This window comes from Bombina bombina, chromosome 2, assembly GCF_027579735.1.
Source record: "Bombina bombina isolate aBomBom1 chromosome 2, aBomBom1.pri, whole genome shotgun sequence".
Taxonomy (NCBI): domain Eukaryota; kingdom Metazoa; phylum Chordata; class Amphibia; order Anura; family Bombinatoridae; genus Bombina; species Bombina bombina.
Genome location: NC_069500.1, coordinates 872,978,834 through 873,005,333, shown reverse-complemented (window position 1 = coordinate 873,005,333; position 26,500 = coordinate 872,978,834). Strand labels below are relative to the sequence as shown.

Sequence of the window (26,500 nt, the reverse complement as noted above, 5' to 3'; positions counted from 1 at the left end):
GTGATCTGTCCCTTTAAGGCTCTGTGCGCAGGTGTCGAGCTGCCCTTTAAGGTTGTGCTGCGTGCACATTACTGTGATCTGTTCCTTTAAGGCTTTGTGCGCAGGTGTCGAGCTGCCCTTCAAGGCTCTGTGCGCAGGTGTCGAGCTGCCCTTTAAGGTTGCGCTGCGTGCACATTACTGTGATCTGTCCCTTTAAGGCTTTGTGCGCAGGTGTCGAGCTGCCCTTTAAGGCTCTGTGCGCAGGTGTCGAGCTGCCCTTTAAGCTTGCGCTGCGTGTACATTATGGTGATCTGTCCCTTTAAGGCTGTGTGCGCCAGTGTCGAGCTGCCCTTTAAGGTTGAGCTGCGTGCACATTATGGTGATCTGTCCCTTTAAGGCTGTGTGCGCAGGTGTCGAGCTGCCCTTTAAGGTTGCGCTGCATGCACATTACAGTGATCTGGCCCTTTAAGGCTGTGTGCGCAGGTGTCGAGCTGCCCTTTAAGGTTGCGCTGCGTGTACATTACTGTGATCTGTCCCTTTAAGGCTCTGTGCGCAGGTGTCGAGCTGCCCTTTAAGGTTGCGCTGCGTGTACATTACTGTGATCTGTCCCTTTAAGGCTCTGTGCGCAGGTGTCGAGCTGCCCTTTAAGGTTGCGCTGCGTGTACATTACTGTGATCTGTCCCTTTAAGGCTGTGTGCGCAGGTGTCGAGCTGCCCTTTAAGGTTGCGCTGCATGCACATTATGGTGATCTGTCCCTTTAAGACTGTGTGTGTGTGGTGCTAGTTGACCCTTTCAAGGCTGTGTTTTTTTTTTGTCTGTCCCTTTAAGACTGTGTGACCAGGTGCTATCCTGCCCTGTGTGAACATTATTTCCTCAGCAGTTTGTACAGATGTTACTGACAGGGCTGCTTTAAGTGACTGTGTACAGTAAACAGTTACAAATGTATAAAAACCTGTAGGCTGAGGGTTTGATACAATGTATCCATGTAGGTGAGCAGAGCTGGCTGGCTGTGTAAAGTCTATGGGGAAAACAGGGACTTTACACCCCAAAATATGGCTCCCCTTTTTGTTCCTGGAGACACAAACACTGCAGTATTGTTGGTAGCCCTCATCTGAACCCCCACGCCAATTTTTGTAGGAAAATAATGAGATATGGCTGAGAAAATGATTTAGAACGCTAAACTAAGATTTTACCAATGTTACAATGTAAAAAAAGATAAGTATCAACATAGGTTACCAAATCTGAGCTATATACGCCCCATCTTGAGATAAATTAAACCATGTAATGGTCGGTCAACAACAAAACAGAATTTACAAGCACCAGGCTCTAAGTGCTTCTGTTTCCATGGTGATGGCGACATCACCCGGAAGCATTTGTAAATGGAGCTCTAGGCTAGTTATGACGTAATGTATGCGCCACACAGTGGCGGTCGCTTAGTCAATGACGTTGAATAACATTTGATGGCTACGGTTATGGCTGGTCTTGGAGATTGTGAGTTTCTGGTGCGGAGGGCGCGTGAGTTGGTCCTGGAGGACACGTGTGCGGCGCGAGCCTGGCTCATCACTGCGCGCACTCTATACCCTCAAGACTTTAATATTCAGGTGTGTGAGAATGACTTACTACTCATAAGTCATTAGTGCACAGTGCAGATTAGCTGCCCATGTAACATAGGCACATTGAACAAATAAATAACTGCTTACATGGCAGGGATTCATGATACCGTTCTTCAGCATTTCCAAGCTGCGTATTAATTAGTGGTCTACTAATTGGACAGTGACCCTACATCTGTAGAAATAGACATTCGTTGGTAACAAGTCCTAGGACAGTGACATAACCAAGTTATTGTACTGTATATACTAAGTGGGCAAAATGTATCATGATTAAAGTGATGGTAAACTTTAACATTTTTATTTACAACATTATTAATCATAAAGTAAAAGATGGGGACTGTAATTCATGAAAGGCTTTGGAAATGCTTAATTATATTTAATAATGACACTTTCATATCTACATATATTCCTCCGTTCCTCCACCCATAACTGATAATCTATTTCTTACTTCATTGACGATTTAGGCTGTAGCCAATCATAATGAGCCCCCTTTGGCATCCAAAGTCAGGGACATTATTATTTACTTGCTGGATGCCAAAGGGGGCTCGATACTATTGGCTACATCCTGAATCGTCACTGAAGTAAGAAATAGATTATCCTTTATGGGCGGAGGAACAGCGGAATATATGAAGACATGAAAGTGCAATTATTAAAAAAAACAAAAAAAAACGGTGTTTCCAAAGACTTTCATCAATTAAAGTCCCCTTCTTTTACTTTGATTACTAATATTGTTAATAAAAACGTTAACGTTTACAATCACTTTAACCCTTTCCCGCCGTTAGGACGTTCCATGAAGTCCTAACTGTTCAGGGCTTTAGCACTATTAGGAACGGCATGGAACATCCTAGCTGTTTTGCTGTCCTGAAACCATAGCCTCTTGCTAAATGCGATTGCGGGCTTGAGGTAATGCCTAGTAGTGTCATAGGCACTCCCCCCTGACCCGATCCTATCATTGAAATCATGCATGAACAATCGCGTGATTTTAATCTTTACTTATTTGTTTACATCGGAACTTTGTTCCGATGTAAACAAATAAGTCCTGCCAGGAAAGGGTTAAAGATGGACAGCTTTGCAAAGAGAGAACCTGCCTTGCTGCAATAGCCACATGCAGTGCCGCGTTACGCAGTGAAACATAATGCACAAGAGCTTTATTGTACAATGTCACCCCCTGCTCTTCCGCAACCAGTTACGTCAGAGCAGGGCATGTCAGTCACCCCGGACAAGCTATTGTCGGGGTAATTAATCTGGCCATTTCTGAGGTTGTGCTAGATAGTCAAAAGAATTAGTATCTGCTTTTAAAATTTATAGCTGCTCAGCATAGCAGCAAAAGCTGAAAGTGCAGCTTATTAAATATATTGCAGTCATAGCACTTTATATTGCTGCTTTATTATTAAACAAATAATAAAAACATGAGACTCAAATGTTTTCTTTCGTGATTCAAACAGAACATACTTTAAAGTGAAAGTCAATACTAGCGTTTTTTTAAAAATGTTCCAATTTATTTCAATAATCATACTTCATTGTCTTGGTATGCTATGTTAAAAAGCAGGTAGGTAGACTCAGAAGCGTGCACGTGTCTGAGCACTATAAGGCAGCAGTTTTGCAAGACATTTTTTAACACAGTGACCCACAAATGTACACACTACCGAAGTATCTCTACAGCAAAGCTTATTTGGTAATAGACGTAAACTGGAAACCTTTTTAAAGTGAAAGTCAATCCTAGCATTGTACAAACGCTAGGATTGACTATTGAAACAAATAAAGGGGACTTTCATTTATGAAGTATAAGACACTTCATGTAGAAAGCTCCTTTATTTGTTTCAACCGATCGCCGTTCTTAGCTGCTACAGCAGCCCACGGCTAAAAATGTTTTTGCTAAGAGGTGACGTTTTTACCTCTTAGCCAATAGCCGTGCGGTAAATCCGGCTTGGTGCCCATGGGAGCCGGATTTACTGCACGGCTATTGGCTAAGAGGTGAAAACGTCACCTCTTAGCAAAATATTTATTTTAGCCGTGGGCTGCTGTAGCAGCTAAGAACGGCGATCGGTTGAAACAAATAAAGGAGCTTTCTATATGAAGTATCTTATACTTCATTAATGAAAGTCCCCCTTTATTTGTTTCACTAGTCAATCCTAGCGTTTGTACAATGCTAGGATTAACTTTTACTTTAAAAAGGTTTCCAGTTTACGTCTATTACCAAATAAGCTTTGCTGTTATGGCATTCTTTGTTGAAAAGCTACTTCGGTAGTGTGTACATTTGTGGGTCACTGTGTTAAAAAATGTCTTGCAAAACTGCTGCCTTATAGTGCTCAGACACGTGCACGCTTCTGAGTCTACCTACCTGCTTTTTAACATAGCATACCAAGACAATAAAGTATGATCATTGAAATAAATTGGAATTTTTAAAAAAAAATGTATCTGAATCATTGAAATTGTTTGTGTTTTATGCCCCTTTAACCCCTTAATGCCGGGGTTGCAAGTGCTTAGAACAAAATTCCGATATAAACACTTGCTGGAAAAATAAAATCACGTAATCATCGAGGCAATCACGTGATTTCAAGACCGGGATCGTAATATGGGGGACTGCCTACGCTGCTAGGCATACCCCCCAGTCCAATTTTTCATTGTGCAAAAAGGTGAGGCTGCAGGACGCCATATAAGGCAGGACGCTCCATGCCGTCCTAACAGCGTTAAAGCCCAGCACTGTTAGGATGCCATGGAACGGCATCCAGAGGCTGACCATTGGCCAGTGACAATTTGCCTTAAAGGGATATTAGCAAAAATAACATGCTCTAATTTGGTAAAGCATGTGATTTTAGCACTACTGACCCTGCAAGTCTACCTGTATAACCCGGGCTAAGTACCACTGAGAGCCTCAGAGAACTGCTGGTCCTGAGCAGTATGGCTAGTCATTTACGATGTTGTGCAACTGCTGCTGCTGATTGTTTCATCAGCCATGTCTACTTACTACTAGCAGTTCTATGTGGCTTCTGATCTTTACTTTAAAGGGACAGTAAAGTAAAAATTAAACTTTCATATTTAAAGGGCCATAATAGTTGAAAAATTACATGGTTTAATCTGTTATAACATGTCATTTTATGACTATCGTCCCTGCTCTACTATGTGTCAGGGACACAGTAGAAGTGCTGCTTGGAGGCCCACAGAGCACTGCTGGTCCCAAGTGGAACCCATCGCTGATCCAATCAGCAGTGCTGATACCCTTTTAGTATTAATTAAACTAATGTTTTAGGATTCTAAATTACCTTTCTTTTGATGTGTTTCTATTCCCAATTCATTCCATCTGGTAATAAATTTATAGAAGTGCAGACGGTGCACTTTCTTGCTGTTCCTTAGTGAATTAAAGGGGCAGTCAACACCAGAATTTGTATTATTTACAAAGATAGATAATCCCTTTATTATCCATTCCCTAGTTTTGCATAACAATTACAGTTATATAAATGCACTTTTTACCTCTGTGATTACCTTGTATCTAAGCCTCTGCAAACTTCCCCCTTATTTCAGTTATTTTGATAGACTTGCATTTTAGCCAATCAGTGCTGGCTCCTAGGTAACTCCATGTCCGCCAGCACAATGTTATCTATATGGCATACATAAACTATCGCCCTCTAGTGGTGAAAATTTTTCTAAATGCATTCAGATAGGAGACGGCATTCAAGGGCTAAGAAATTAGCATCTGAGCCTACCTAGCGTTAACTTTCAACTAAGAATACCAAGAGAACAAAGCAAAATTGATGATAAAAGTAAATTGGAAAATTGTTTAAAATTACATGCCCTATCTGAATCATAAAAGTTTATTATTGACTAGACTGTCCCTTTAATTATTTTTTAGAACTGGTTTTGGATCACAATCAAGACTTATTATTTAGTAAGATGACTGTTGGGAAATGCTAAGGAAACCTGTCACTATAAAAAAAAAATCTCTAGAGCAATCAAAAGGTGTGTTAGTAGGGTTGCCACCTCAGCCATGTTTTCCTGGACACTTATGAGTTACACATGCTGCAGGGTATGCTGGGTGGAACATGAATAGTGCTGTCCAGATTAACAATTTGTGTGCTGTCCAGAAGGTTCAATTCATGTGTAACTTATAAGTATCCAGTAATATATGGTCAAGGTGGCAACCCTATGTGCTAGGCGCAACTCTATCTGGCTCCATATAACAGAATTTGTTTTCTCGATGAACAATGCAAAATAATTTTTACAAGGCATCTTAGCCCCTTCACTATCTGATTTTTGATTGCAGTTTTGAGAGCTTGACTTAAAGTGATAGTAAATCCTAGTGTTTGTGAAACGCTAGGATTTACCATTGGAACAAATAAAGGGGACTTTAATTACTTCATGCAGAAAGCGCCTTTATTTGTTCCAAGCGTTCACTGCACTAAGCTGCTAAGGCAGCCCACGGCAGAACACTATTTGGCTGAGAGGTGACGTTTCCACATATTGCAGCGCCAAGCCGGATTTTCCGCACGGCTATTGACTAAGAGGTGAAAACGTCGCCTCTCAGCTAAATAGCGTTCTGCCGGTAGGCTGCCTAACAGCTCAGTGCAGCGAACGCTTGGGACAAATAAAGGAGCTTTCAGCATGAAGCATTTTATACTTCATAAATGAAAGTCCCCTTTATTTGTTCCAATGGTAAATCCTAGCGTTTAACAAACGCTAGGATTTACCATCACTTTAATGTCTTTATTACTACATGCTAGCCTTGAAAAGATGAGTAAATGAAGGGAAAATACATATCAAAATTCAGTATCTAAAGGCACATTCTAATGCAAAAATGATCTATATGATCTAATTTGGTAAGCCATGTCATTTTTTTATTACGATGTGCTTTGCCTTCCGAGGCCTAGTTTCCATTGAGGTGGTAACTTTTGAAAACTGGTGGTAAAAACATTTATCTCTATTAAAGTCTATAGAGCTTTTTTATGTTACCACCAGTTTCCAAACTTTACCACCTCAATGGAAACTAGGCCCAAATCAGTTAAACACATAGGCAAAGTATATATCTGCTTAGCCACTGAGGAAAAACTGTGTATTTAACCTTTTAGCAGGTTAAGCTAACCTGCTACTTTTCAACTTTACTTATTAAGCCCTATGATAAATCTACAGACTGAATAGTGTGGATTAAAGGGACAGGAAACCCCCAAATTTTCTTTTATGATTTGGATAGAACATACAATTTTTAACAACTTTATAATCTACTTCTGTTATCAATTTTTTTTCGTTATCTTATTATCCTTTTGTGAAGGAGCAGCATTGCATTACTGGCAACTAGTTGAACACATCTAGTTTGCCAATCACAAGAGACAAATGTTGGCAGGCACCAATCAGCAGCTAGCTTCCACTAGTGTATGATATGTGCGTATTCTTTTTCAACAAGAAATAACGAGAACAAAGCCATTTGAAACAGAAGTAAATTTAAAGCGTCTTAACATGACATGCTCTATCTGAATCATGCAAGTTTAATTTTGACTTACCTATCCTTTTAAGGATATCCTAGTTAGTTGCAATGTACTAACATTGTTAAATTTGATCATTTGTAGTTTTTCATCATATTAATCTAGCTAATTATACCACTAAATACTCTTTCAAGATCTTAGAGGACTATTTAGTTGTAAAGTTGTATTATTATTTTTGTTTTTTAGTATGAGATGTACAGTATAGAAAGAAATGCAGAAAGGACAGTATCAGCTGGGAGATTGTTATATGACATGTAAGTATGACATACACCATAAAATATTTTTAAAAGGTGAGTTCCCATTTTATTTGTATAGTATACTTACCATACATTTGGGGCATGACATATGTTTTAAGAGATAACACATAAAGAGGTTAAAGGGACATTATACCCACATTTTATTTCATGATTCTGAAAGAAAATACAATTTCTTTCATGTAATTAGCAAGAGTCCATGAGCTAGTGACGTATGGGATATACATTCCTACCAGGAGGGGCAAAGTTTCCCAAACCTCAAAATGCCTATAAATACACCCCTCACCACACCCACAAATCAGTTTTTACAAACTTTGCCTCCTATGGAGGTGGTGAAGTAAGTTTGTGCTAGATTCTACGTTGATATGCGCTCCGCAGCAGGTTGGAGCCCGGTTTTCCTCTCAGCGTGCAGTGAATGTCAGAGGGATGTGAAGAGAGTATTGCCTATTTGAATACAATGATCTCCTTCTACGGGGTCTATTTCATAGGTTCTCTGTTATCGGTCGTAGAGATTCATCTCTTACCTCCCTTTTCAGATCGACGATATACTCTTATATATATATACCATTACCTCTACTGATTTTCGTTTCAGTACTGGTTTGGCTTTCTACAACATGTAGACGAGTGTCCTGGGGTAAGTAAGTCTTATTTTCTGTGACACTCTAAGCTATGGTTGGGCACTTTATTATAAAGTTCTAAATATATGTATTCAAACATTTATTTGCCTTGACTCAGGATGTTCAACATTCCTTATTTCAGACAGTCAGTTTCATTTTTGGGATAATGCATATGAATCAATCAATTTTTTTCTTACCTTAAAATTTGACTTTTTCCCTGTGGGCTGTTAGGCTCGCGGGGGCTGAAAATGCTTCATTTTATTGCGTCATTCTTGGCGCGGACTTTTTTGGCGCAAAATTTTTTTTCTGTTTCCGGCGTCATACGTGTCGCCGGAAGTTGCGTCATTTTTTTACGTTCTTTTGCGCCAAAAGTGTCGGCGTTCCGGATGTGGCGTCATTTTTGTCTCCACATTATTTAAGTCTCATTATTTATTGCTTCTGGTTGCTAGAAGCTTGTTCACTGGCATTTTTTCCCATTCCTGAAACTGTCATTTAAGGAATTTGATCAATTTTGCTTTATATGTTGTTTTTTCTATTACATATTGCAAGATGTCCCACGTTGAAACTGAGTCAGAAGATACTTCTGGAAAATCGCTGCCTGGTGCTGGAGCTACCAAAGCTAAGTGTATCTGCTGTAAACTTATGGTATCTGTTCCTCCAGCTGTTGTTTGTACTGATTGTCATGACAAACTTGTTAATGCAGATAATATTTCCTTTAGTACTGTTACATTACCTGTTGCTGTTCCGTCAACTTCTAATACTCAGAGTGTTCCTGATAACATAAGAGATTTTGTTTCTAAATCCATTAAGAAGGCTATGTCTGTTATTCCTCCTTCTAGTAAACTTAAAAAGTCTTTTAAAACTTCTCATTTTTCAGATGAATTTTTAAATGAACATCATCATTCTGATTCTGATAATGGTTCTTCTGGTTCAGAGGATTCTGTCTCAGAGGTTGATGCTGATAAATCTTCATATTTATTTAAAATGGAATTTATTCGTTCTTTACTTAAAGAAGTCCTAATTGCATTAGAAATAGAGGATTCTAGTCCTCTTAATACTAAATCTAAACGTTTAGATAAGGTTTTTAAATCTCCTGTAGTTATTCCAGAAGTTTTTCCTGTCCCTGATGCTATTTCTGAAGTAATTTCCAGGGAATGGAATAATTTGGGTAATTCATTTACTCCTTCTAAACGTTTTAAGCAATTATATCCTGTGCCATCTGACAGATTAGAGTTTTGGGACACAATCCCTAAGGTTGATGGGGATGTCTCTACTCTTGCTAAGCGTACTACTATTCCTACGGCAGATGGTACTTCCTTTAAGGATCCTTTAGATAGGAAAATTGAATCCTTTCTAAGAAAAGCTTACTTGTGTTCAGGTAATCTTCTTAGACCTGCTATATCTTTAGCGGATGTTGCTGCAGCTTCAACTTTTTGGTTAGAAGCTTTAGCACAACAAGTAACAGATCATAATTCTCATAGCATTATTAATCTTCTTCAACATGCTAATAATTTTATTTGTGATGCCATTTTTGATATCATTAGAGTTGATGTCAGGTATATGTCTCTAGCTATTTTAACTAGAAGAGCTTTATGGCTTAAAACTTGGAATGCTGATATGTCTTCCAAGTCTACTCTGCTTTTCCTTTCTTTCCAGGGTAATAAATTATTTGGTTCTCAGTTGGATTCTATTATCTCAACTGTTACTGGAGGGAAAGGAACTTTTTTACCACAGGATAGAAAATCTAAAGGTAAATTTAGATCTAATAATCGTTTTCGTTCCTTTCGTCACAACAAGGAACAAAAGCCTGATCCTTCATCCTCAGGAGCAGTATCAGTTTGGAAACCATCTCCAGTCTGGAATAAATCCAAGCCTTTTAGAAAACCTAAGCCAGCTCCTAAGTCCACATGAAGGTGCGGCCCTCATTCCAGCTCAGCTGGTAGGGGGCAGATTACGTTTTTTCAAAGAAATTTGGATCAATTCCGTTCACAATCTTTGGATTCAGAACATTGTTTCAGAAGGGTACAGAATTGGCTTCAAGATAAGGCCTCCTGCAAAGAGATTTTTTCTTTCCCGTGTCCCAGTAAACCCAGCGAAGGCTCAAGCATTTCTGAAATGTGTTTCAGATCTAGAGTTGGCTGGAGTAATTATGCCAGTTCCAGTTCTGGAACAGGGGCTGGGGTTTTATTCAAATCTCTTCATTGTACCAAAGAAGGAGAATTCCTTCAGACCAGTTCTGGATCTAAAAATATTGAATCGTTATGTAAGGATACCAACATTCAAAATGGTAACTGTAAGGACTATCCTGCCTTTTGTTCAGCAAGGGCATTATATGTCTACAATAGATTTACAGGATGCATATCTGCATATTCCGATTCATCCAGATCACTATCAGTTTCTGAGATTCTCTTTCCTAGACAAGCATTACCAGTTTGTGGCTCTGCCGTTTGGCCTAGCAACAGCTCCAAGAATTTTTTCAAAGGTTCTCGGTGCCCTTCTGTCTGTAATCAGAGAACAGGGTATTGTGGTATTTCCTTATTTGGACGATATCTTGGTACTTGCTCAGTCTTCACATTTAGCAGAATCTCATACGAATCGACTTGTGTTGTTTCTTCAAGATCATGGTTGGAGGATCAATTTACCAAAAAGTTCATTGATTCCTCAGACAAGGGTAACCTTTTTAGGTTTCCAGATAGATTCAGTGTCCATGACTCTGTCTTTGACAGACAAGAGACGTCTAAAATTGATATCAGCTTGTCGAAACCTTCAGTCACAATCATTCCCTTCGGTAGTCTTATGCATGGAAATTCTAGGTCTTATGACTGCTGCATCGGACGCGATCCCCTTTGCTCGTTTTCACATGCGACCTCTTCAGCTCTGTATGCTGAACCAATGGTGCAGGGATTACACAAAGATATCTCAATTAATATCTTTAAAACCGATTGTACGACACTCTCTGTCATGGTGGACAGATCACCATGGTTTAGTTCAGGGGGCTTCTTTTGTTCTTCCGACCTGGACTGTAATTTCAACAGATGCAAGTCTTACAGGTTGGGGAGCTGTGTGGGGGTCTCTGACAGCACAAGGGGTTTGGGAATCTCAGGAGGTGAGATTACCGATCAATATTTTGGAACTCCGTGCAATTTTCAGAGCTCTTCAGTCATGGCCTCTTCTAAAGAGAGAATCGTTCATTTGTTTTCAGACAGACAATGTCACAACTGTGGCATACATCAATCATCAAGGAGGGACTCACAGTCCTCTGGCTATGAAAGAAGTATCTCGAATTCTGGTTTGGGCGGAATCCAGCTCCTGTCTAGTTTCTGCGGTTCATATCCCAGGTATAGACAATTGGGAAGCGGATTATCTCAGTCGCCAAACGTTACATCCGGGCAAATGGTCTCTTCACCCAGAGGTATTTCTTCAGATTGTTCAAATGTGGGGACTTCCAGAAATAGATCTGATGACCTCTCATCTAAACAAGAAACTTCCCAGGTATCTGTCCAGATCCAGGGATCCTCAAGCGGAAGCAGTGGATGCATTGTCACTTCCTTGGAAGTATCATCCTGCCTATATCTTTCCGTCTCTAGTTCTTCTTCCAAGAGTAATCTCCAAGATTCTGAAGGAATGCTCGTTTGTTCTGCTGGTGGCTCCAGCATGGCCTCACAGGTTTTGGTATGCGGATCTTGTCCGGATGGCCTCTTGCCAACCGTGGACTCTTCCGTTAAGACCAGACCTTCTGTCGCAAGGTCCTTTTTTCCATCAGGATCTCAAATCCTTAAATTTAAAGGTATGGAGATTGAACGCTTGATTCTTAGTTAAAGAGGTTTCTCTGACTCTGTGATTACTACTATGTTACAGGCTCGTAAATCCGTATCTAGGGAGATATATTTTAGAGTCTGGAAGACTTATATTTCTTGGTGTCTTTCTCATCATTTTTCCTGGCATTCTTTTAGAATTCCGAGAATTTTACAGTTTCTTCAGGATGGTTTGGATAAAGGTTTGTCTGCAAGTTCCTTGAAAGGACAAATCTCTGCTCTTTCTGTTCTTTTTCACAGAAAGATTGCTAGTCTTCCTGATATTCATTGTTTTGTACAAGCTTTGGTTCATATAAAACCTGTCATTAAGTCAATTTCTCCTCCTTGGAGTTTGAATTTGGTTCTGGGGCTCTTCAAGCTCCTCCATTTGAACCTATGCATTCATTGGACATTAAATTACTTTCTTGGAAAGTTTTGTTCCTTTTGGCTATCTCTTCTGCCAGAAGAGTTTCTGAATTATCTGCTCTTTCTTGTGAGTCTCCTTTTCTGATTTTTCATCAGGATAAGGCGGTGTTGCGAACTTCTTTTGAATTTTTACCTAAGGTTGTGAATTCTAACAACATTAGTAGAGAAATTGTGGTTCCTTCATTATGTCTTTATCCTAAGAATTCTAAGGAGAAATCATTGCATTCTTTGGATGTAGTTAGAGCTTTGAAATATTATGTTGAAGCTACTAAAGATTTCCGAAAGACTTCTAGTCTATTTGTTATCTTTTCCGGTTCTAGGAAAGGTCAGAAGGCCTCTGCCATTTCTTTGGCATCTTGGTTGAAATCTTTGATTCATCATGCTTATGTCGAGTCGGGTAAAAATCCGCCTCAAAGGATTACAGCTCATTCTACTAGGTCAGTTTCTACTTCCTGGGCGTTTAGGAATGAAGCTTCGGTTGATCAGATTTGCAAAGCAGCAACTTGGTCTTCTTTGCATACTTTTACTAAATTCTACCATTTTGATGTGTTTTCTTCTTCTGAAGCAGTTTTTGGTAGAAAAGTACTTCAGGCAGCTGTTTCAGTTTGAATCTTCTGCTTAGATTTTCAGTTTTTTTCTTTATAAGATTTAAACTTTATTTTTGGGTGTGGATTTTTTTCAGCGGAATTGGCTGTCTTTATTTTATCCCTCCCTCTCTAGTGACTCTTGCGTGGAAGATCCACATCTTGGGTAGTCATTATCCCATACGTCACTAGCTCATGGGCTCTTGCTAATTACATGAAAGAAAACATAATTTATGTAAGAACTTACCTGATAAATTCATTTCTTTCATATTAGCAAGAGTCCATGAGGCCCACCCTTTTTTGTGGTGGTTATGATTTTTTTGTATAAAGCACAATTATTCCAATTCCTTATATTTATGCTTCGCACTTTTTTCTTATCACCCCACTTCTTGGCTATTCGTTAAACTGATTTGTGGGTGTGGTGAGGGGTGTATTTATAGGCATTTTGAGGTTTGGGAAACTTTGCCCCTCCTGGTAGGAATGTATATCCCATACGTCACTAGCTCATGGACTCTTGCTAATATGAAAGAAATGAATTTATCAGGTAAGTTCTTGCATAAATTATGTTTTTAAACAACTTTACAATTGACGCCTGTTGTCAAATTTGCTTCATTCTCTTGGTATCCTTTGTTGAAGGAGTTGCAATGCACTACTGGGAGCCCGCTAAACAAATCAGGTGAGCCAATGACAAGCATATATGTGCAGCCACCTATCAACAGCTAGCTTTCAGTAGTGCATTGCTTTTCGGGAACCTACCTAGGTATGCCTTTCAACAAAGGATACCAAGAGAACAACACAAATTAGGTAATAGAAGTAATTTGGGAAGTTGTTTAAATTGCAGGCTCTGTCTGAATCATTAAAGTTTATTTTTTACTTTACTATCCCTTTAAACACAGTAAAAATCATACAGCGGCTGTGACGATCCTGAGAAAAAAATAATAATGAATGTGTATTGGAATGCTTTTTATTTCCCATAATCACATATTTTATAGGAGTTATATTTTAAGTTGAATGTTCCTTCAATGGTAGTATTAAAAAAAATAATAATAAAAAAAAAGTATGTGTGTGTGTATATATATATATATATATATATATATATATTGGGGGGTTTGTGCTTGACCCTTTGCAATCAATAACACTTGATCTAGTTTTACAAATTGTTGTTAAAATTGTTTATCCAAAGCATTTTAACATGACCAATATTTCATATGTGTTATGTTTTGGGCTGGTGCGCATTCTAACTAAATCTAAAGTTACATTTTTGTCATATTTTGAAATATTTTAATTGTAAAAATATATCAATTCCACTGCCCATGAAATCCCGAGTTATATAGCTCCAATGATTCCCTGAGTCCCACGACCAACCTGTGTTTCTGAGCATGTGCACATCAGTGAATCTACAGCTTCATCCCCTCCGACAGAAGGTGCGCAAGCTGCAGAGTTAGTTAGCTGTCACTCAACCGCTAAGCCGACCCATCTATGCGGGTGCACAGCTCAGTGATTGCTATAGCAACCTGGAAAGCTTCCTCACAGAGCGGATAATGCTCTGTATAAAAGGAGCTTTAGTCAGTGAAACAATTATCAGCGGTTTAACCTCTACCTAAAAAAGTGTGCTGTAATTGCATTAAAACATTTTGTATTGAGCTTTTACAGTATATGTAGTAAGGATGAGTGAGAAAAACAATATGAATTCCAATAAAAACATTTCCTATATATTTTACACTTTCAGAATATGATATGCGACAATGTGAAGCGTATCGCTATGTTATCGGCATTGTTAAATTGACCCAAGGTCTTTTTTGCTTTTGATATTGTGCATAGTTTCCTATTTTATGGAAGCTTTATTTGTCTTTTTTTAACTTAACTGTGGCATTTCTAAAACCTTCTGGTATTTAAAGGGACATAATACTCATATGCTAAATCACTTGAAATTGATGCAGTATAACTGTAAAAAGCTGACAGGAAAATATCACCTGAGCATCTCTATGTAAAAAAGGAAGATATTTTACCTCACAATTTCCTCAGCTCAGCAGAGTAAGTTCTGTGTAAAAAGTTATGTCCAGCTGCAGGTAAAAAAAAAATGAAGAAATGAACAGCAGCCAATCAGCATCAGCAGTGCTGAGGTCATGAACTCTTACTGTGATCTCATGAGATTTGACTTAACTCTCATGAGATTTCATAGTAAGCTTCCTTTACCTGATTGGTGAAATAATATGAGAGTGCACGATGCTAGTCCCTTCAGATGTCCCAGGACAAACACACTAAAATGCTGCTTAGAAATCCTTTACAATGGGAGGTGGCTACTGAGGAACTTTTGAGGTAAAATATCTTTCTTTTTTACATAGAGATGTTCAGGTGATATTTTCTAATCAGCTTTTTACAGCTATGCTGCATCACTTTCAAGTGTTTAAACATTTGGGTATTATGGCCCTTTAATGTAAAGGATAATAGTTAGACTTAAATAATTGTCTAGTTTATATAATTGCTTATATACACAAGCAACTTACAGTCCTCAGCTGAAAAATTCAGATACACAGGTTTAACTTTTTTCCTTTTGTATTTTTATATATACATTATTTTCTTTTAAAATCTTTTTTTAAGGTTTGTGAATTTCCCAGATCAGCCTGTAGTTTGGAGAGAAATTACGGTAATTACTGCTGCACTCAGAAATGACTCCCAGGATAAACAAACTCAGTTCTTAAGAGGTAATTTATAACTTATGAACAGATCTTATTGTCCAGCATTAATTAATTAACTTAATTTGCAGGTAGTAGGGTCCTAGAATGTTTTATGTTGCCTTTTCTGTCTTTTCACACATAACAGTATAATAACACTGTCTACTATTATGGTGCCATTATATGTTATGTAAGATGTCATTAAAGGGACATGAAACTCAAATTTTTTATTTCATGATTCAGATACAGAATACAATTTTAAACAACATTCCAATTTACTTCTATTATTTAATTTGCTTCCTTCTTTTGCTATCCTTTGCTGAAAGGTTTATCTAAGCAAGCTCGGGACAGCAGAGAACCTAAGATCTAGCTGTTGATTGGTGGCTGCATAAATATATTGATTAAGATTGGCTCACCCATGTGTATAGTTGGAAACCATCAGTGCATTGCTGCTCCTTCAACACATGATACAAAGAGAATGAAACCAATTAGATAATAGAAGTAAATTATAAAGTTGTTTAAAATTGTATTCTCTATCTGAATCTTGAAAGAAAAGTTTTGGGTTTCATGTCCTTTTAATGAGGTAGGTGATGTCACATGTGACAGAGCTAATGCCATGTATGATGTCATCAGTGATGTGTGATCTCCTTGATTGCCATAATTATGTCATACATTTTTTTTTTTTTTTTTTAACCAATTAATATATATGAGGATCAATTGTTGACAGGTGCAGAGGGCGCATTGGACCAGACCCTGTATTGCTGTACTAGAGTGTTGTAACAGCTGGGGGACGCACTGCAGTATTTTATTTCTGCACAGTTGACATTGGATTCACAGCACTTTATGTCTAATTCTCCCGCAGTAACATGCAGCAGGTCAGGGTGCGGCTTTGACAGTCCTTGCTGTGCTGTGCCTGTCCCGTAACCTTAGTAAATCTTAGTTTTTCATTTTCCAACTTTCTTTTGTTTAAAGGGTCATGAAACAAAAAAATGTTTCTTTCATTATTCAGATAGAACATACGATTTTAAACAACTTTCCAGTTTACTTCTGTTATCAAATTTGCTTTGTTCACTTGTTATATTTTCTTGAAGGAGCAGCAGTGTACTACTGGGAGCTAGCTGAAGAGATCAGCTTAGCCAATGATGAGGCATATATGTGTAGCCACTAATAAGCAGTTAGTTCCCAGTAGTACTTTGCAACTCCTGTTCCTACCTAAGCATTCTTTTAACTAAAGAGAATGAAGAAAATTAGATCATAGAAGTAAATTGTAAAGTTGTTTAAAATTGCATGCTCTCGTCTGAATCATAAAATAAAAGATTTGGGTTCCATGTCCCTTTAACAGAAAAAAATATAACCTATATAAAATTATTGCTATATCTGTTTTACATGCTAACCTCACTGGTCACTGAGGATGATTATGTAGCAACATAAGGAAACGCGTCTGACCTTTCTTATTCCCTGCTGCCTGTCTCTTGCTGTCACAGCCTTACTTGTTGGAGTTTTTTGCCTTTTTTTGTAATAGATGGCTTGAGAAGCATTTCCAACATGTTCTAAATAAACAGGTATCTACTTTGCATCTACATTCTGTGTTGATTCTCACTGCTACCGGGTGCGCTGGATTTGTTGTTTCTCTAACCAAGAATAAGACCCGATCTTTGGTTAAAACATTTATGTAAAAATGGGGACCTTTGTCAAATGCAAACCAAAAATATATCACCTTTCTATTTAGGGACTATATTGTTTTTGCAGGAGTCTGAGGACGGGGTTTATACCTCGAAAACGTTCACTCTAAATAAATACACCTGGTTGTATCACGGCGAGTGCCTCTTTTGGATTATTTTTCTACATATGTCTGAGAGCACCCCTGCCTTGACACGGATTTAGTGAGTGCTGGTATCTTTGGATTTTATATATATATATATATATATATATATATATATATATATATATATATATATATATATATATATATATATATATATATTCATATTCATATATATTCTGGAGGTTAACTTGGAAGTGGAGTGGAAATTTGACTTATACACGCCATAAAAGATAACATTCATCTCATAGTATGTGGATTGGTAGGATCCCATGGGAAAGGGAGTTGTATTTTCTCTGCGGTTTAAAGGGACATACTTTCATGATTCAGGTAGAGCATGTAATTTTTAAAAAAGTATCCAATTCATTTCTATGATCAAATTTACTTCATTCTCAAGATATCCTTTTAGCAGGTAGGTTGGCTCAGGAACTTGCATGTGTTCGGGGCACTATGTGGCAGCAGTTTTGTAGGAATACTTTGAATGAGAATGATGCAAATTTGATAATAGAAATATATTGACAACTAAATTATGCGTGCTTCGTCTGTATCACAAAAGGTTTTTTTTGGGTGGGTTAATAGTTGAAGAAAGCTTAACAATAGTTTAATGGTGTGGTGAAAAGATAGAATTGGCGACAGGAGTGCAGGAAAAATACAAATAAACCTTTAGTGTTTTGATTATTATCACTTATATGTTAGTTATTGTAAAACAGATTGGAAAGTTATAGGGGAATTTTTTCAAAAAAAGTAATGTTTTCTCTGTACATTGTTTCTTTTTCTTTTGCTCTGTATTTGAGACATGCACTTATGTTAAGAAGACTTTTATTAAAGAGGCAATATTATGTTTAACTATACTGAATAATAATAATATTGTCAAGTGTGATTTTCTACTCCTGAAAGATTAAATTAAAGTTTAATAGTTTTTTTTTTTAAAAAAGACCTATACTTTAAAACATTATAGGGACATTAAAATGAAACACCTTTCATGCCATTCCCTCTAATCATGAGTGCTGCTATTATGAAACCTAGGTTATACTGCAGATGTCTGCAGGAGAGTTGCTGCACATGTGCAGACAGGTCGTCATTGGAATGTAATGAAAGATTTCAACATGGCGGCATCCATGATTAGAGGAAGGCAGGCAATAACCTCAATACTATGCATAAAAAAGTCTCCCTTTAAAGGGACAGTCTACACCAGAATTGTTATTGTTTAAAAAGATACATAATCCCTTTATTACCCATTCCCCAGTTTTTCATAACCAACACTGTTATATTAATATACTTTTTACCCCTGTGATTACCTTGTATCTATGCCGCTGAAAACTGCCCCTTATTTCAGTTCTTTTGACAGACTTGCACTTTAGCCAATCAGTGCTGACTCCTAGGTAACTTCACATGCGTGACCACAGTATTATCTATATGACAGACATGAACTAATGCCCTTTAGTTGAGGAAAACTGTCAAAATGCATTCAGTTAAGAGGCGGCCTTCAAGGTATAAGAAATTATCATATGAACCTCCTAAGTTTAGCTTTCAACTAAGAATTCACAAACAAACCAAAATTGGTGATAAAAATAAACTGGAAAGTTGTTTAAAATTACATGCTCTATCTGAATCCTGAAAGTAATATTTTGGACTAGTCTGTCCCTTTAATATATATTTAGAAATTGAGTGATTATAGGAATCATTAAGACATGGTCAACACCCCAGTCTCTTCTGTTGAAGGGCCATTATAGTTGAAAAATGACTTGCTCTAATTTGACTTTTTACCCTTTAGTTACTAATGTGCTAAAAGGATTAATACAATATTTTCTCAACATATTTTGCAGGTTTATTTGAGACACTTCCCGGCAGAGTACAGTGCGAGATGTTATTAAAAGCCACAGAACAATGTTTCAATACACTCGAACGTGCAGAAATGTTGCTTTTGTTATTGAGACGCTTCCCTGAAACTGTGGTACAACATGGGGTAAGAAGATCTGCAGAATTAAAAATGTGTTCACTTTACTCTGTTTTCAGTGACTTATTATAGCTACAGAGCATTACATCTACTGGAAATTTTTCCTTTAGGTGTATTGAATTGAAAAAGCTGGTTTTGGTAATTGAAACCACCACCCATAATGACATTTCCATAACTTAGTATTGGCCTTTGTGTATAACGAGACAGATAAGATAAGGTGGTCTGCTGTTCCATTTGAATTGGCACCTTCTTGAGAACAAAGAGTTATGGTTTCAATTAGCAAAAACAGCTCTTTGATATACAAAAATAAACCTTAAAGGGACATGAAAAACAAACATGTTCTTGTGATTCAGACAGAGTATACCATTTTAAAAAAGTTTCCAGTTTACTTCTATTATCAAATTAACTTTGTTCCTATGATATTCTTTGTTGAAGAGATACCTAAGTAGGCATATGGAGAACTACATGGCAGGAAATAGTGCTGCCATCTAGTGTCATTGTAAATAGATAACATTCTTGCAAAACTGCTGCCATATAGTGCTAGAGAAATGGGCAGGCTCCTAAGCTTACATCCCTGCTTTTGAACAAAAGATATCAAGAGAACAAAGAAAAAATAAGTGAAGTAAACTAGAAACACAGAGGGAAGAGGAGGCGGTGCTGCTACAGTATACTTCCGTAAAGGACCGGGGTAAACAGACCAAACCAAGACCGGTGTAGGGGTGTGTGGAGCCAACCAAAAGCGGGGGACATCCGCAGTAAACTCAGCAAAGACGAAAAAATGGTAGGCTACTGAGCAACAGGTAAGAAAAAGATATGTGGTTTATTCCATTAAAATGACAAAGAACACAGCAATACAAAGAGGGGTGTTAGCCATCTAACATGTTTCGCGCATAAGAGCGCTTACTCATAGATGCTAAGTGCAAGTAAGAAAGACCAGAGCATTTAAAGGGACAGGCACCAATAGAAAACAGGTTCATCAGGTGACATAATCTAACAGGTGTCACTTAAATAATTTCACAAAATTTATTAAAGTTGTCTGCCCTTCATATATGCTATAGTTTGTATATTAAAAACAAATACATTTTACTTGTGAAAGAAAAAGCAATTTTTGGCTTATAAGAATTGCATCAAATATTTAAATACTCAAATGATTCAGAAACAGTTCATAATAGAAACAATATACAAAAAGCAAATGAAAAAAATAATAAATGAAAAAAACAAATGAAAAAAACAATAAGTAAAAGAGAGAAATAAAGTATTTGCACAAAACTGAACCATATCAAAGTTGCATATGAAACAATATGTGAAAAACAATATGTGAAAAATATAGGAAAAACTCATAATAATTATATGTTGAAAGCAATTAATATGTATCTGCCTACATGTAGTTGTATGAGGAATTATTAACAAATTTTTTGTGTTTGTTTTGTAAAAAGAAGTATTTGCCATATATACTGATTGTTAGAGAAAACAGAACAAAACAAAACAAAACAAAATGAAATAGGGTACACCTAGGGCTTACATATATCCTATATAAACTCTACACTTAAAATAAATTTATATTCAAATTCTATATTATTGCATAAATTCAAAAGTAGAGGTAGTGTCTATATACGTTAACAACCATAGGTGAGACCCATATGTATATCCTAATGCCTAGACAGATATTGGTGTATACAAATAGTTGTAAGTCCAAGATTTTTTTGAGAGAAACATAAGTATATGTGAGCATACTAATATGAAAATATATGTATGGACATCAATATACAATGATAGATATACACTCTAGAAAGTTGTTTAAAATCGCATGCTGTATCTGAATCAAGAAAGAAAAAATCTGGGTTTCATATCCTTTTAAGGAGCAAATTCCCATACATCTAATGGTAACAGCTGGTATAACAAGTCATTGGACACACAAAGGGAAAACCAATTTTCTTTCCTATGGCATGGAGAGTCCACGACTTCATTCCAATTATTAGTGGGATATTCAACTCCTGGCTAGCAGGAGGAGGCAAAGAGCACCCCAGCAGAGCTGTCAAGTGTCACTTCCCTTATCCATAATCCCCATTCATTCTCTTTGCCTCTGTCAACGGAGGATGTGCGAAGATGGTGTCTGCAGATATTTAATCCTTTTATGGGTTCTTTTCCCTGCAAGCAAGGATTGGGGCTGTGCTATGTACATGTCAATCTCTTTAGTAAGAGTAATGGTGGCTATTAGCATTTAGAAAGCGGCAAAGTGGTCTTTGCTTTATTTTAAACATTATTGCTACCCCTTTATAGAAAGCCAGGGTTGGTTACTCTGTTTCTTTTTCTTTAGGTCCCTGATAGAGAGTGGAGTGTCTATCACACCTAGGAAGCTGTTTCTGCCCGGCAGCAAGCTCCACAGGTAAGTGCTTTTGCCTTCTAGGTACTGAAGGACGGCACTTTGGAGGTTAATTCCTCTAGTGGATCAATTCCTGGGACAAGACCTTATAGTTAGGTTCACAGTTGGGCAGTTTAGCAGGCACTGGCATATGTGATACTTGATGGGGGAAAACGTTAAGGTGTTAATAATTTTTACCCTTAGTTTTTATGAGAGACTGTCTGAAGGGTTAATTAGGAACATAGGTGTTTGTGAAAAGGCTCATTCTTTATTGTTCTAAGGAGTCAGTCCAAAGATAATATAGCTGCACCACCAACTGTATTAAAACATCATGATTTTATTGTGCCACTTAAAACAACGTTGTCTGTTTTAAGTGGCACAATAAAATCATGATGTTTTAATACAGTTGGTGGTGCAGCTATATTATCTTTGGACTGACTTCTTGGGACCTTGGTGCAGGTCCAATAGTTGGCACACCTACAAACAAATTGTGTTATACCCTTGGTGCTTGTGCAATTCTTTGTTTTCTATTGTTCTAAGGAAGGTGTGATGTAGAGCAGAATACTTACGTTTTTATCTTCAGTTTGGACAGAAATGCACGCTTTTACAATGACGCATTTTTTTTTAGTCCGATCACGTGACTCGCCTCTCTTCCGTCTTATGTTATGTGGAGCGGAGTGAGTTAGACATCTTGCGATCTTGTCGCCTATCTCTGTACCGGCTCCTGTTTGATAGCTTAGCTTTCCAAGTCTGACAGCCTACTCCGACAGCTGATCTGATACGAGGAGATAGCCCTTGCTGTTTTTTAGTGGCAACTCTGGCCTTAGTGCGGTAAGACTCCTCAGCTCAGCCTGAGTTATAGAGGTGTGAGTAAGTTATCATAAATAAAAACTTTTTTTCCTATATGACTGCTAAGAGGTGTTTGTGACTATACTGTACTAGTATTAGATTTTTTACATATTTTATATAGTGTGTGTATATATATGTGTGTGTGTGTGTGTGTGTATGTATGTATGTATATATATGTATATATGTGTATATATATATATATATATATATGTGTGTATATATATATATATATATATATATATATATATATATATATATATATATATATACATACACATATACATACACACACACAGGTGGCCCTCGGTTTACGCTGCTCAATTTGCGCCGTTTCAGAATAACAACCTTTTTTTCAGTCATGTGACTGCTATTGAAAAGCTTTTGGAAAGCAATACACTAATTAAAATAGCCAGTAGGTGGAGCTGTCCGCTTGTTTTGCAGCAAAGTTATGCAACTTAACAGCCTTAAATTGATCTGTGTACACAGATCAGACCAGATCTATCGAGCAAAATTTAGCAGGCACTTCCCTATTATCTTCCTGTCCAGCAGCTTGAGGTGAGGGTGCCTAACTGCCTATTAATCACTGCAGATTGAAATGCATAGAATAGGTGCAGACTCAATATGATCTAACATGCTAACAATGCAGATAACTGATTGCAGAAAAATGTAGTAAAAAAACATTTTTGTTTATTAAACTTAGTTTGATGATGATGCAGTCTGTTGTGTAATTATTTTATTAGGTGATGTTTAGCAAATGTTTTTGTTCATTAAACTTAGTTTGATGATGATACAATAGACTCAGACCAAAATTCATCCATTGCTTTTGACAAATGTTTGCTTTGTCTGGAGGCTCAGGTTGTAGCCCCTGTGCAATTTTGCTCTACTTATTTTTTTTTTATCTAAGTCTTTGCAGTTTAAAGATAAATTACTCCCTTCTGAGCCATATGTCTCTCAGGACAATGCTGTTCATGATATGTCCTTCAAGATGGAAACTATTCGTTCCATTCTTCCTTTGGTTCAGGAAGGTCAGTTTATGACGACCATAGACCTGAAGTACGCTTATCTTCATGTTCCCATTCACAGGGATCATCGCCAGTTTCTGAGGTTTGCCTTTCTGGAAAAGCACTTAGTTTGTTGCCCTTCCTTTTGGTCTGGCTACTGCTCCAAGAATATTCACAAAGGTTCTGGGGGCTCTCCTGGCTGTGGTCAGATCTCATGGAATAGTGGTGGCGCTTTATCTGGACGACATCTTAGTTCACGCGTCATCTTCAACTAGCAAAATCTCATACAGAGATGTTATCTTTTCTTTTTTTCCGCGGATGGAAAGTGAATCTGGAAAAGAGTTCTCTTGTTCCAGCTACAAGGGTGTGTTTTTTAGAGACAATTATAGATTCCCTGTCCATGAAGATTTTCCTGACGGATGTCAGAAAATCCAAACTTCTTGCTTCGTGCCTTTCTCTCCAGTCTGCTATTCGTCTATCAGTGGCTCAATGCATGGAGGTGATTGGGCCGATGGTGGCTTCCTTGGACATCGTTCCTTTTGCTCGGTTCCATCTGAGACCTCTGCAACTATGCATGCTCAGTCAATGGAACAGAGACCATTCAGATCTGTCGCAGAGGATAGATCTGGATCCCCTAACAAGAGACTCTCTCTCTCTCTCTCTCTCTCTCTCTCTCTTGTGGTGGATTTCACAGGACCATCTGTCTCAGAGCACTTGCTTCCTGAGACCTTCCTAGGTGATTGTGACCACGGACGCCAGCCTGTTAGGCTGAGGAGCATTTTGGGGTTTATTAAAAGCTCAGGGCCTGTAGACTCTGGAGGAGTCTTCTCTTCTCATAAACATCTTAGAGTTGAGAGCAATATTCAATGCCTTGACAGCTTGGCCTCAATTATCTTTAGTCTGGTTTATCAGATTCCAGTCGGACAACATCACCTAGGTGGCTTACATCAACCATCAGGGGGAACTCGGAGTTCCTTAGCAATGAAGGAGGTGACTCGCATTCTACAGTGGGCAGAAGCTCACGATTGTCTACCTGCCATCCACATTCCAGGAGTGGACAACTGGGAGGCGGATTTTCTGAGCAGACATACCTTTTTATCCCAGAGAGTGGGCTCTCCATCCGGAGGTGTTCTCAATGATAACCCTCAGGTGGGAGGTTCTGAACTGATGGTGTCTTGTCAAAATGCCAAACTTCCAAGATACGGCTCAAGGTCAAGGGATCCTCAGGCCGCTCTGATAGACGCTCTAGCGGTTCCTTGGATCTTCTCTCTGGCATACCTGTTTGCTGTCCTTCCACAAGTCATTGCTTGTATTAAACAGGAGAGAGCATCTGTAATTCTAATAGCTCCTGCATGGCCTTGCAGGATCTGGTGAAGATGTCATCTCTTCCACCTTGCCTGGAGAAAGGTTTGTCACTCAGTACTCTGAAGGGTCAGATATCTGCACTGTCTATTCTTTTGCACAAACGTCTGGCTAATTTGCCAGATGTTAAAGCTTTTGTTCAGGCCCTGGTCAGAATCAAGCCTGTGTTTAAACCTGTTGCTGGAGTCTTAACCTGGGTTCTTAAAGTTTTGCAGCAGGCTCCGTTTGATCCAATGCATTCTGTTGATATTAAATTGTTATCTTTGAAGGTTTTGTTTCTTCTTGCTATTTCTTCCGTTAGCAGAGTTTTCTGAGCTTTCAGCTTTGCAGTGTGAATCCTCGTACCTTATTTTTCATGCAGATGAGGCGGTCCTTCGTACTAAGCTGGGTTTTCTCCCTAAGGTTGTGTCGGATCGAAACATTAATCAGGAAATTGTTGTTGTTCTTTCTTTTTGTCCTAATCCTCCTTCCCATAAGGAACGTATTTTGCATAACCTGGATGTTGTGTGTGCTCTAAAATTTTACCTTCAAGCAACGAAAGATTTTCGGCAATCTTCTGCCCTATTTTTTTTTCTCTGGCAAGTGTAAAGGTCAGAAGGCCACTTCTACTACCCTTTCCCTCTGGTTAAGAAGTGTTATTCGTTTAGCTTATGAGACACCTGGATAATGTTTTTGAGTAAACCTCAGGCGCCTTTTTGTGTTTCTTCTTTTTCCATTTTCCTTTGGCTGAATGACTGGGGATTATGGGTAAGGGAAGTGACACTTAACAGCTCTGCTGGGGTGCTCTTTGCCTCCTCCTGCTGGCCAGGAGTTGAATATCGCACTAGTAATTGGAATGAAGTCGTGGACTCTCCATGCCCGGAAAGAAAGAAATTGATTAGGTAAGCATAAATTTTGGTTTACAGTACACTGCCGATGTGACAAGAATACAAATTTATACCGATATGCATTTTAACGGAATGCGCTAAATCACCATTAACAAGATGCACTGATTATAGGGAATCAGGCTATTGCTAGGAATCACCATGGTACTTTGAAATTCACACTCTCAGAGCAGAGAATCTTGCAAGTCACATACTGCTTAAATGGTCATGAAACCCACAAATTTTCTTTCATGATTCAGATAGAGAATACAATTTTAAACAACTTTCTAATTTGCTTTTATTATCTAATTTGTTTCATTCTCTTGGTTTCATTTGTTGAGGGAGCAGCAATGCACTACTGGTTTCTAACTGAACACATGGGTTAGCCAATGACAATCGGTGTGTGTGTGTATATATATATATATATATATATATATATATATATATATATATATATATATACACACATATATACACACACACACACACACACGAACAACTGGCTCAATACCATTGTTAGCCTGTTCTATGGCGATTTACCACCTGGGTGCAGCTTCTTTTAGCCCAGTAATGCTTTTCACAGAGAAGAACTTTCCTGTAGTAGATCAGTCTGATCCCGCCTATTACAATATATATATATATATATATATATATATATATATATATATATACAGCCACCAATCGGCAGCTAGAACCTAGGTTCTTTGCTGCTCCTGAGCTTACATAAATAAACCTTTTAGCAAAGGATAACAAGAAAATGAAGCAAATTAAATGATAAAAGTAAATTGGAAAGTTGTTTAAAATTCTATTCTCTATCTGAATCATGAAAGAAAACTTTTGGGTTTCATGTCGCTTTGCAGCATAGCATTTG

At 38.0% G+C, this 26,500-nt stretch overlaps 1 protein-coding gene across 2 annotated transcripts in view; it reads left to right on the top strand.

The window, feature by feature from the left end:
* Positions 1-1,430: 1,430 nt before the first annotated feature.
* INTS10 (integrator complex subunit 10) overlaps positions 1,431-26,500 on the top strand; it is an 89,937-nt gene continuing 64,867 nt past the window's right edge. For both annotated transcript variants that reach the window (XM_053703203.1, XM_053703204.1), the window contains exons 1-4: positions 1,431-1,580; positions 7,250-7,317; positions 15,340-15,443; positions 19,062-19,201. In XM_053703203.1, the coding sequence (XP_053559178.1) occupies positions 1,440-1,580; positions 7,250-7,317; positions 15,340-15,443; positions 19,062-19,201 (453 nt within the window). In that variant the 5' untranslated portion in view covers positions 1,431-1,439. The remainder of the gene's footprint in view (positions 1,581-7,249; positions 7,318-15,339; positions 15,444-19,061; positions 19,202-26,500) is intronic.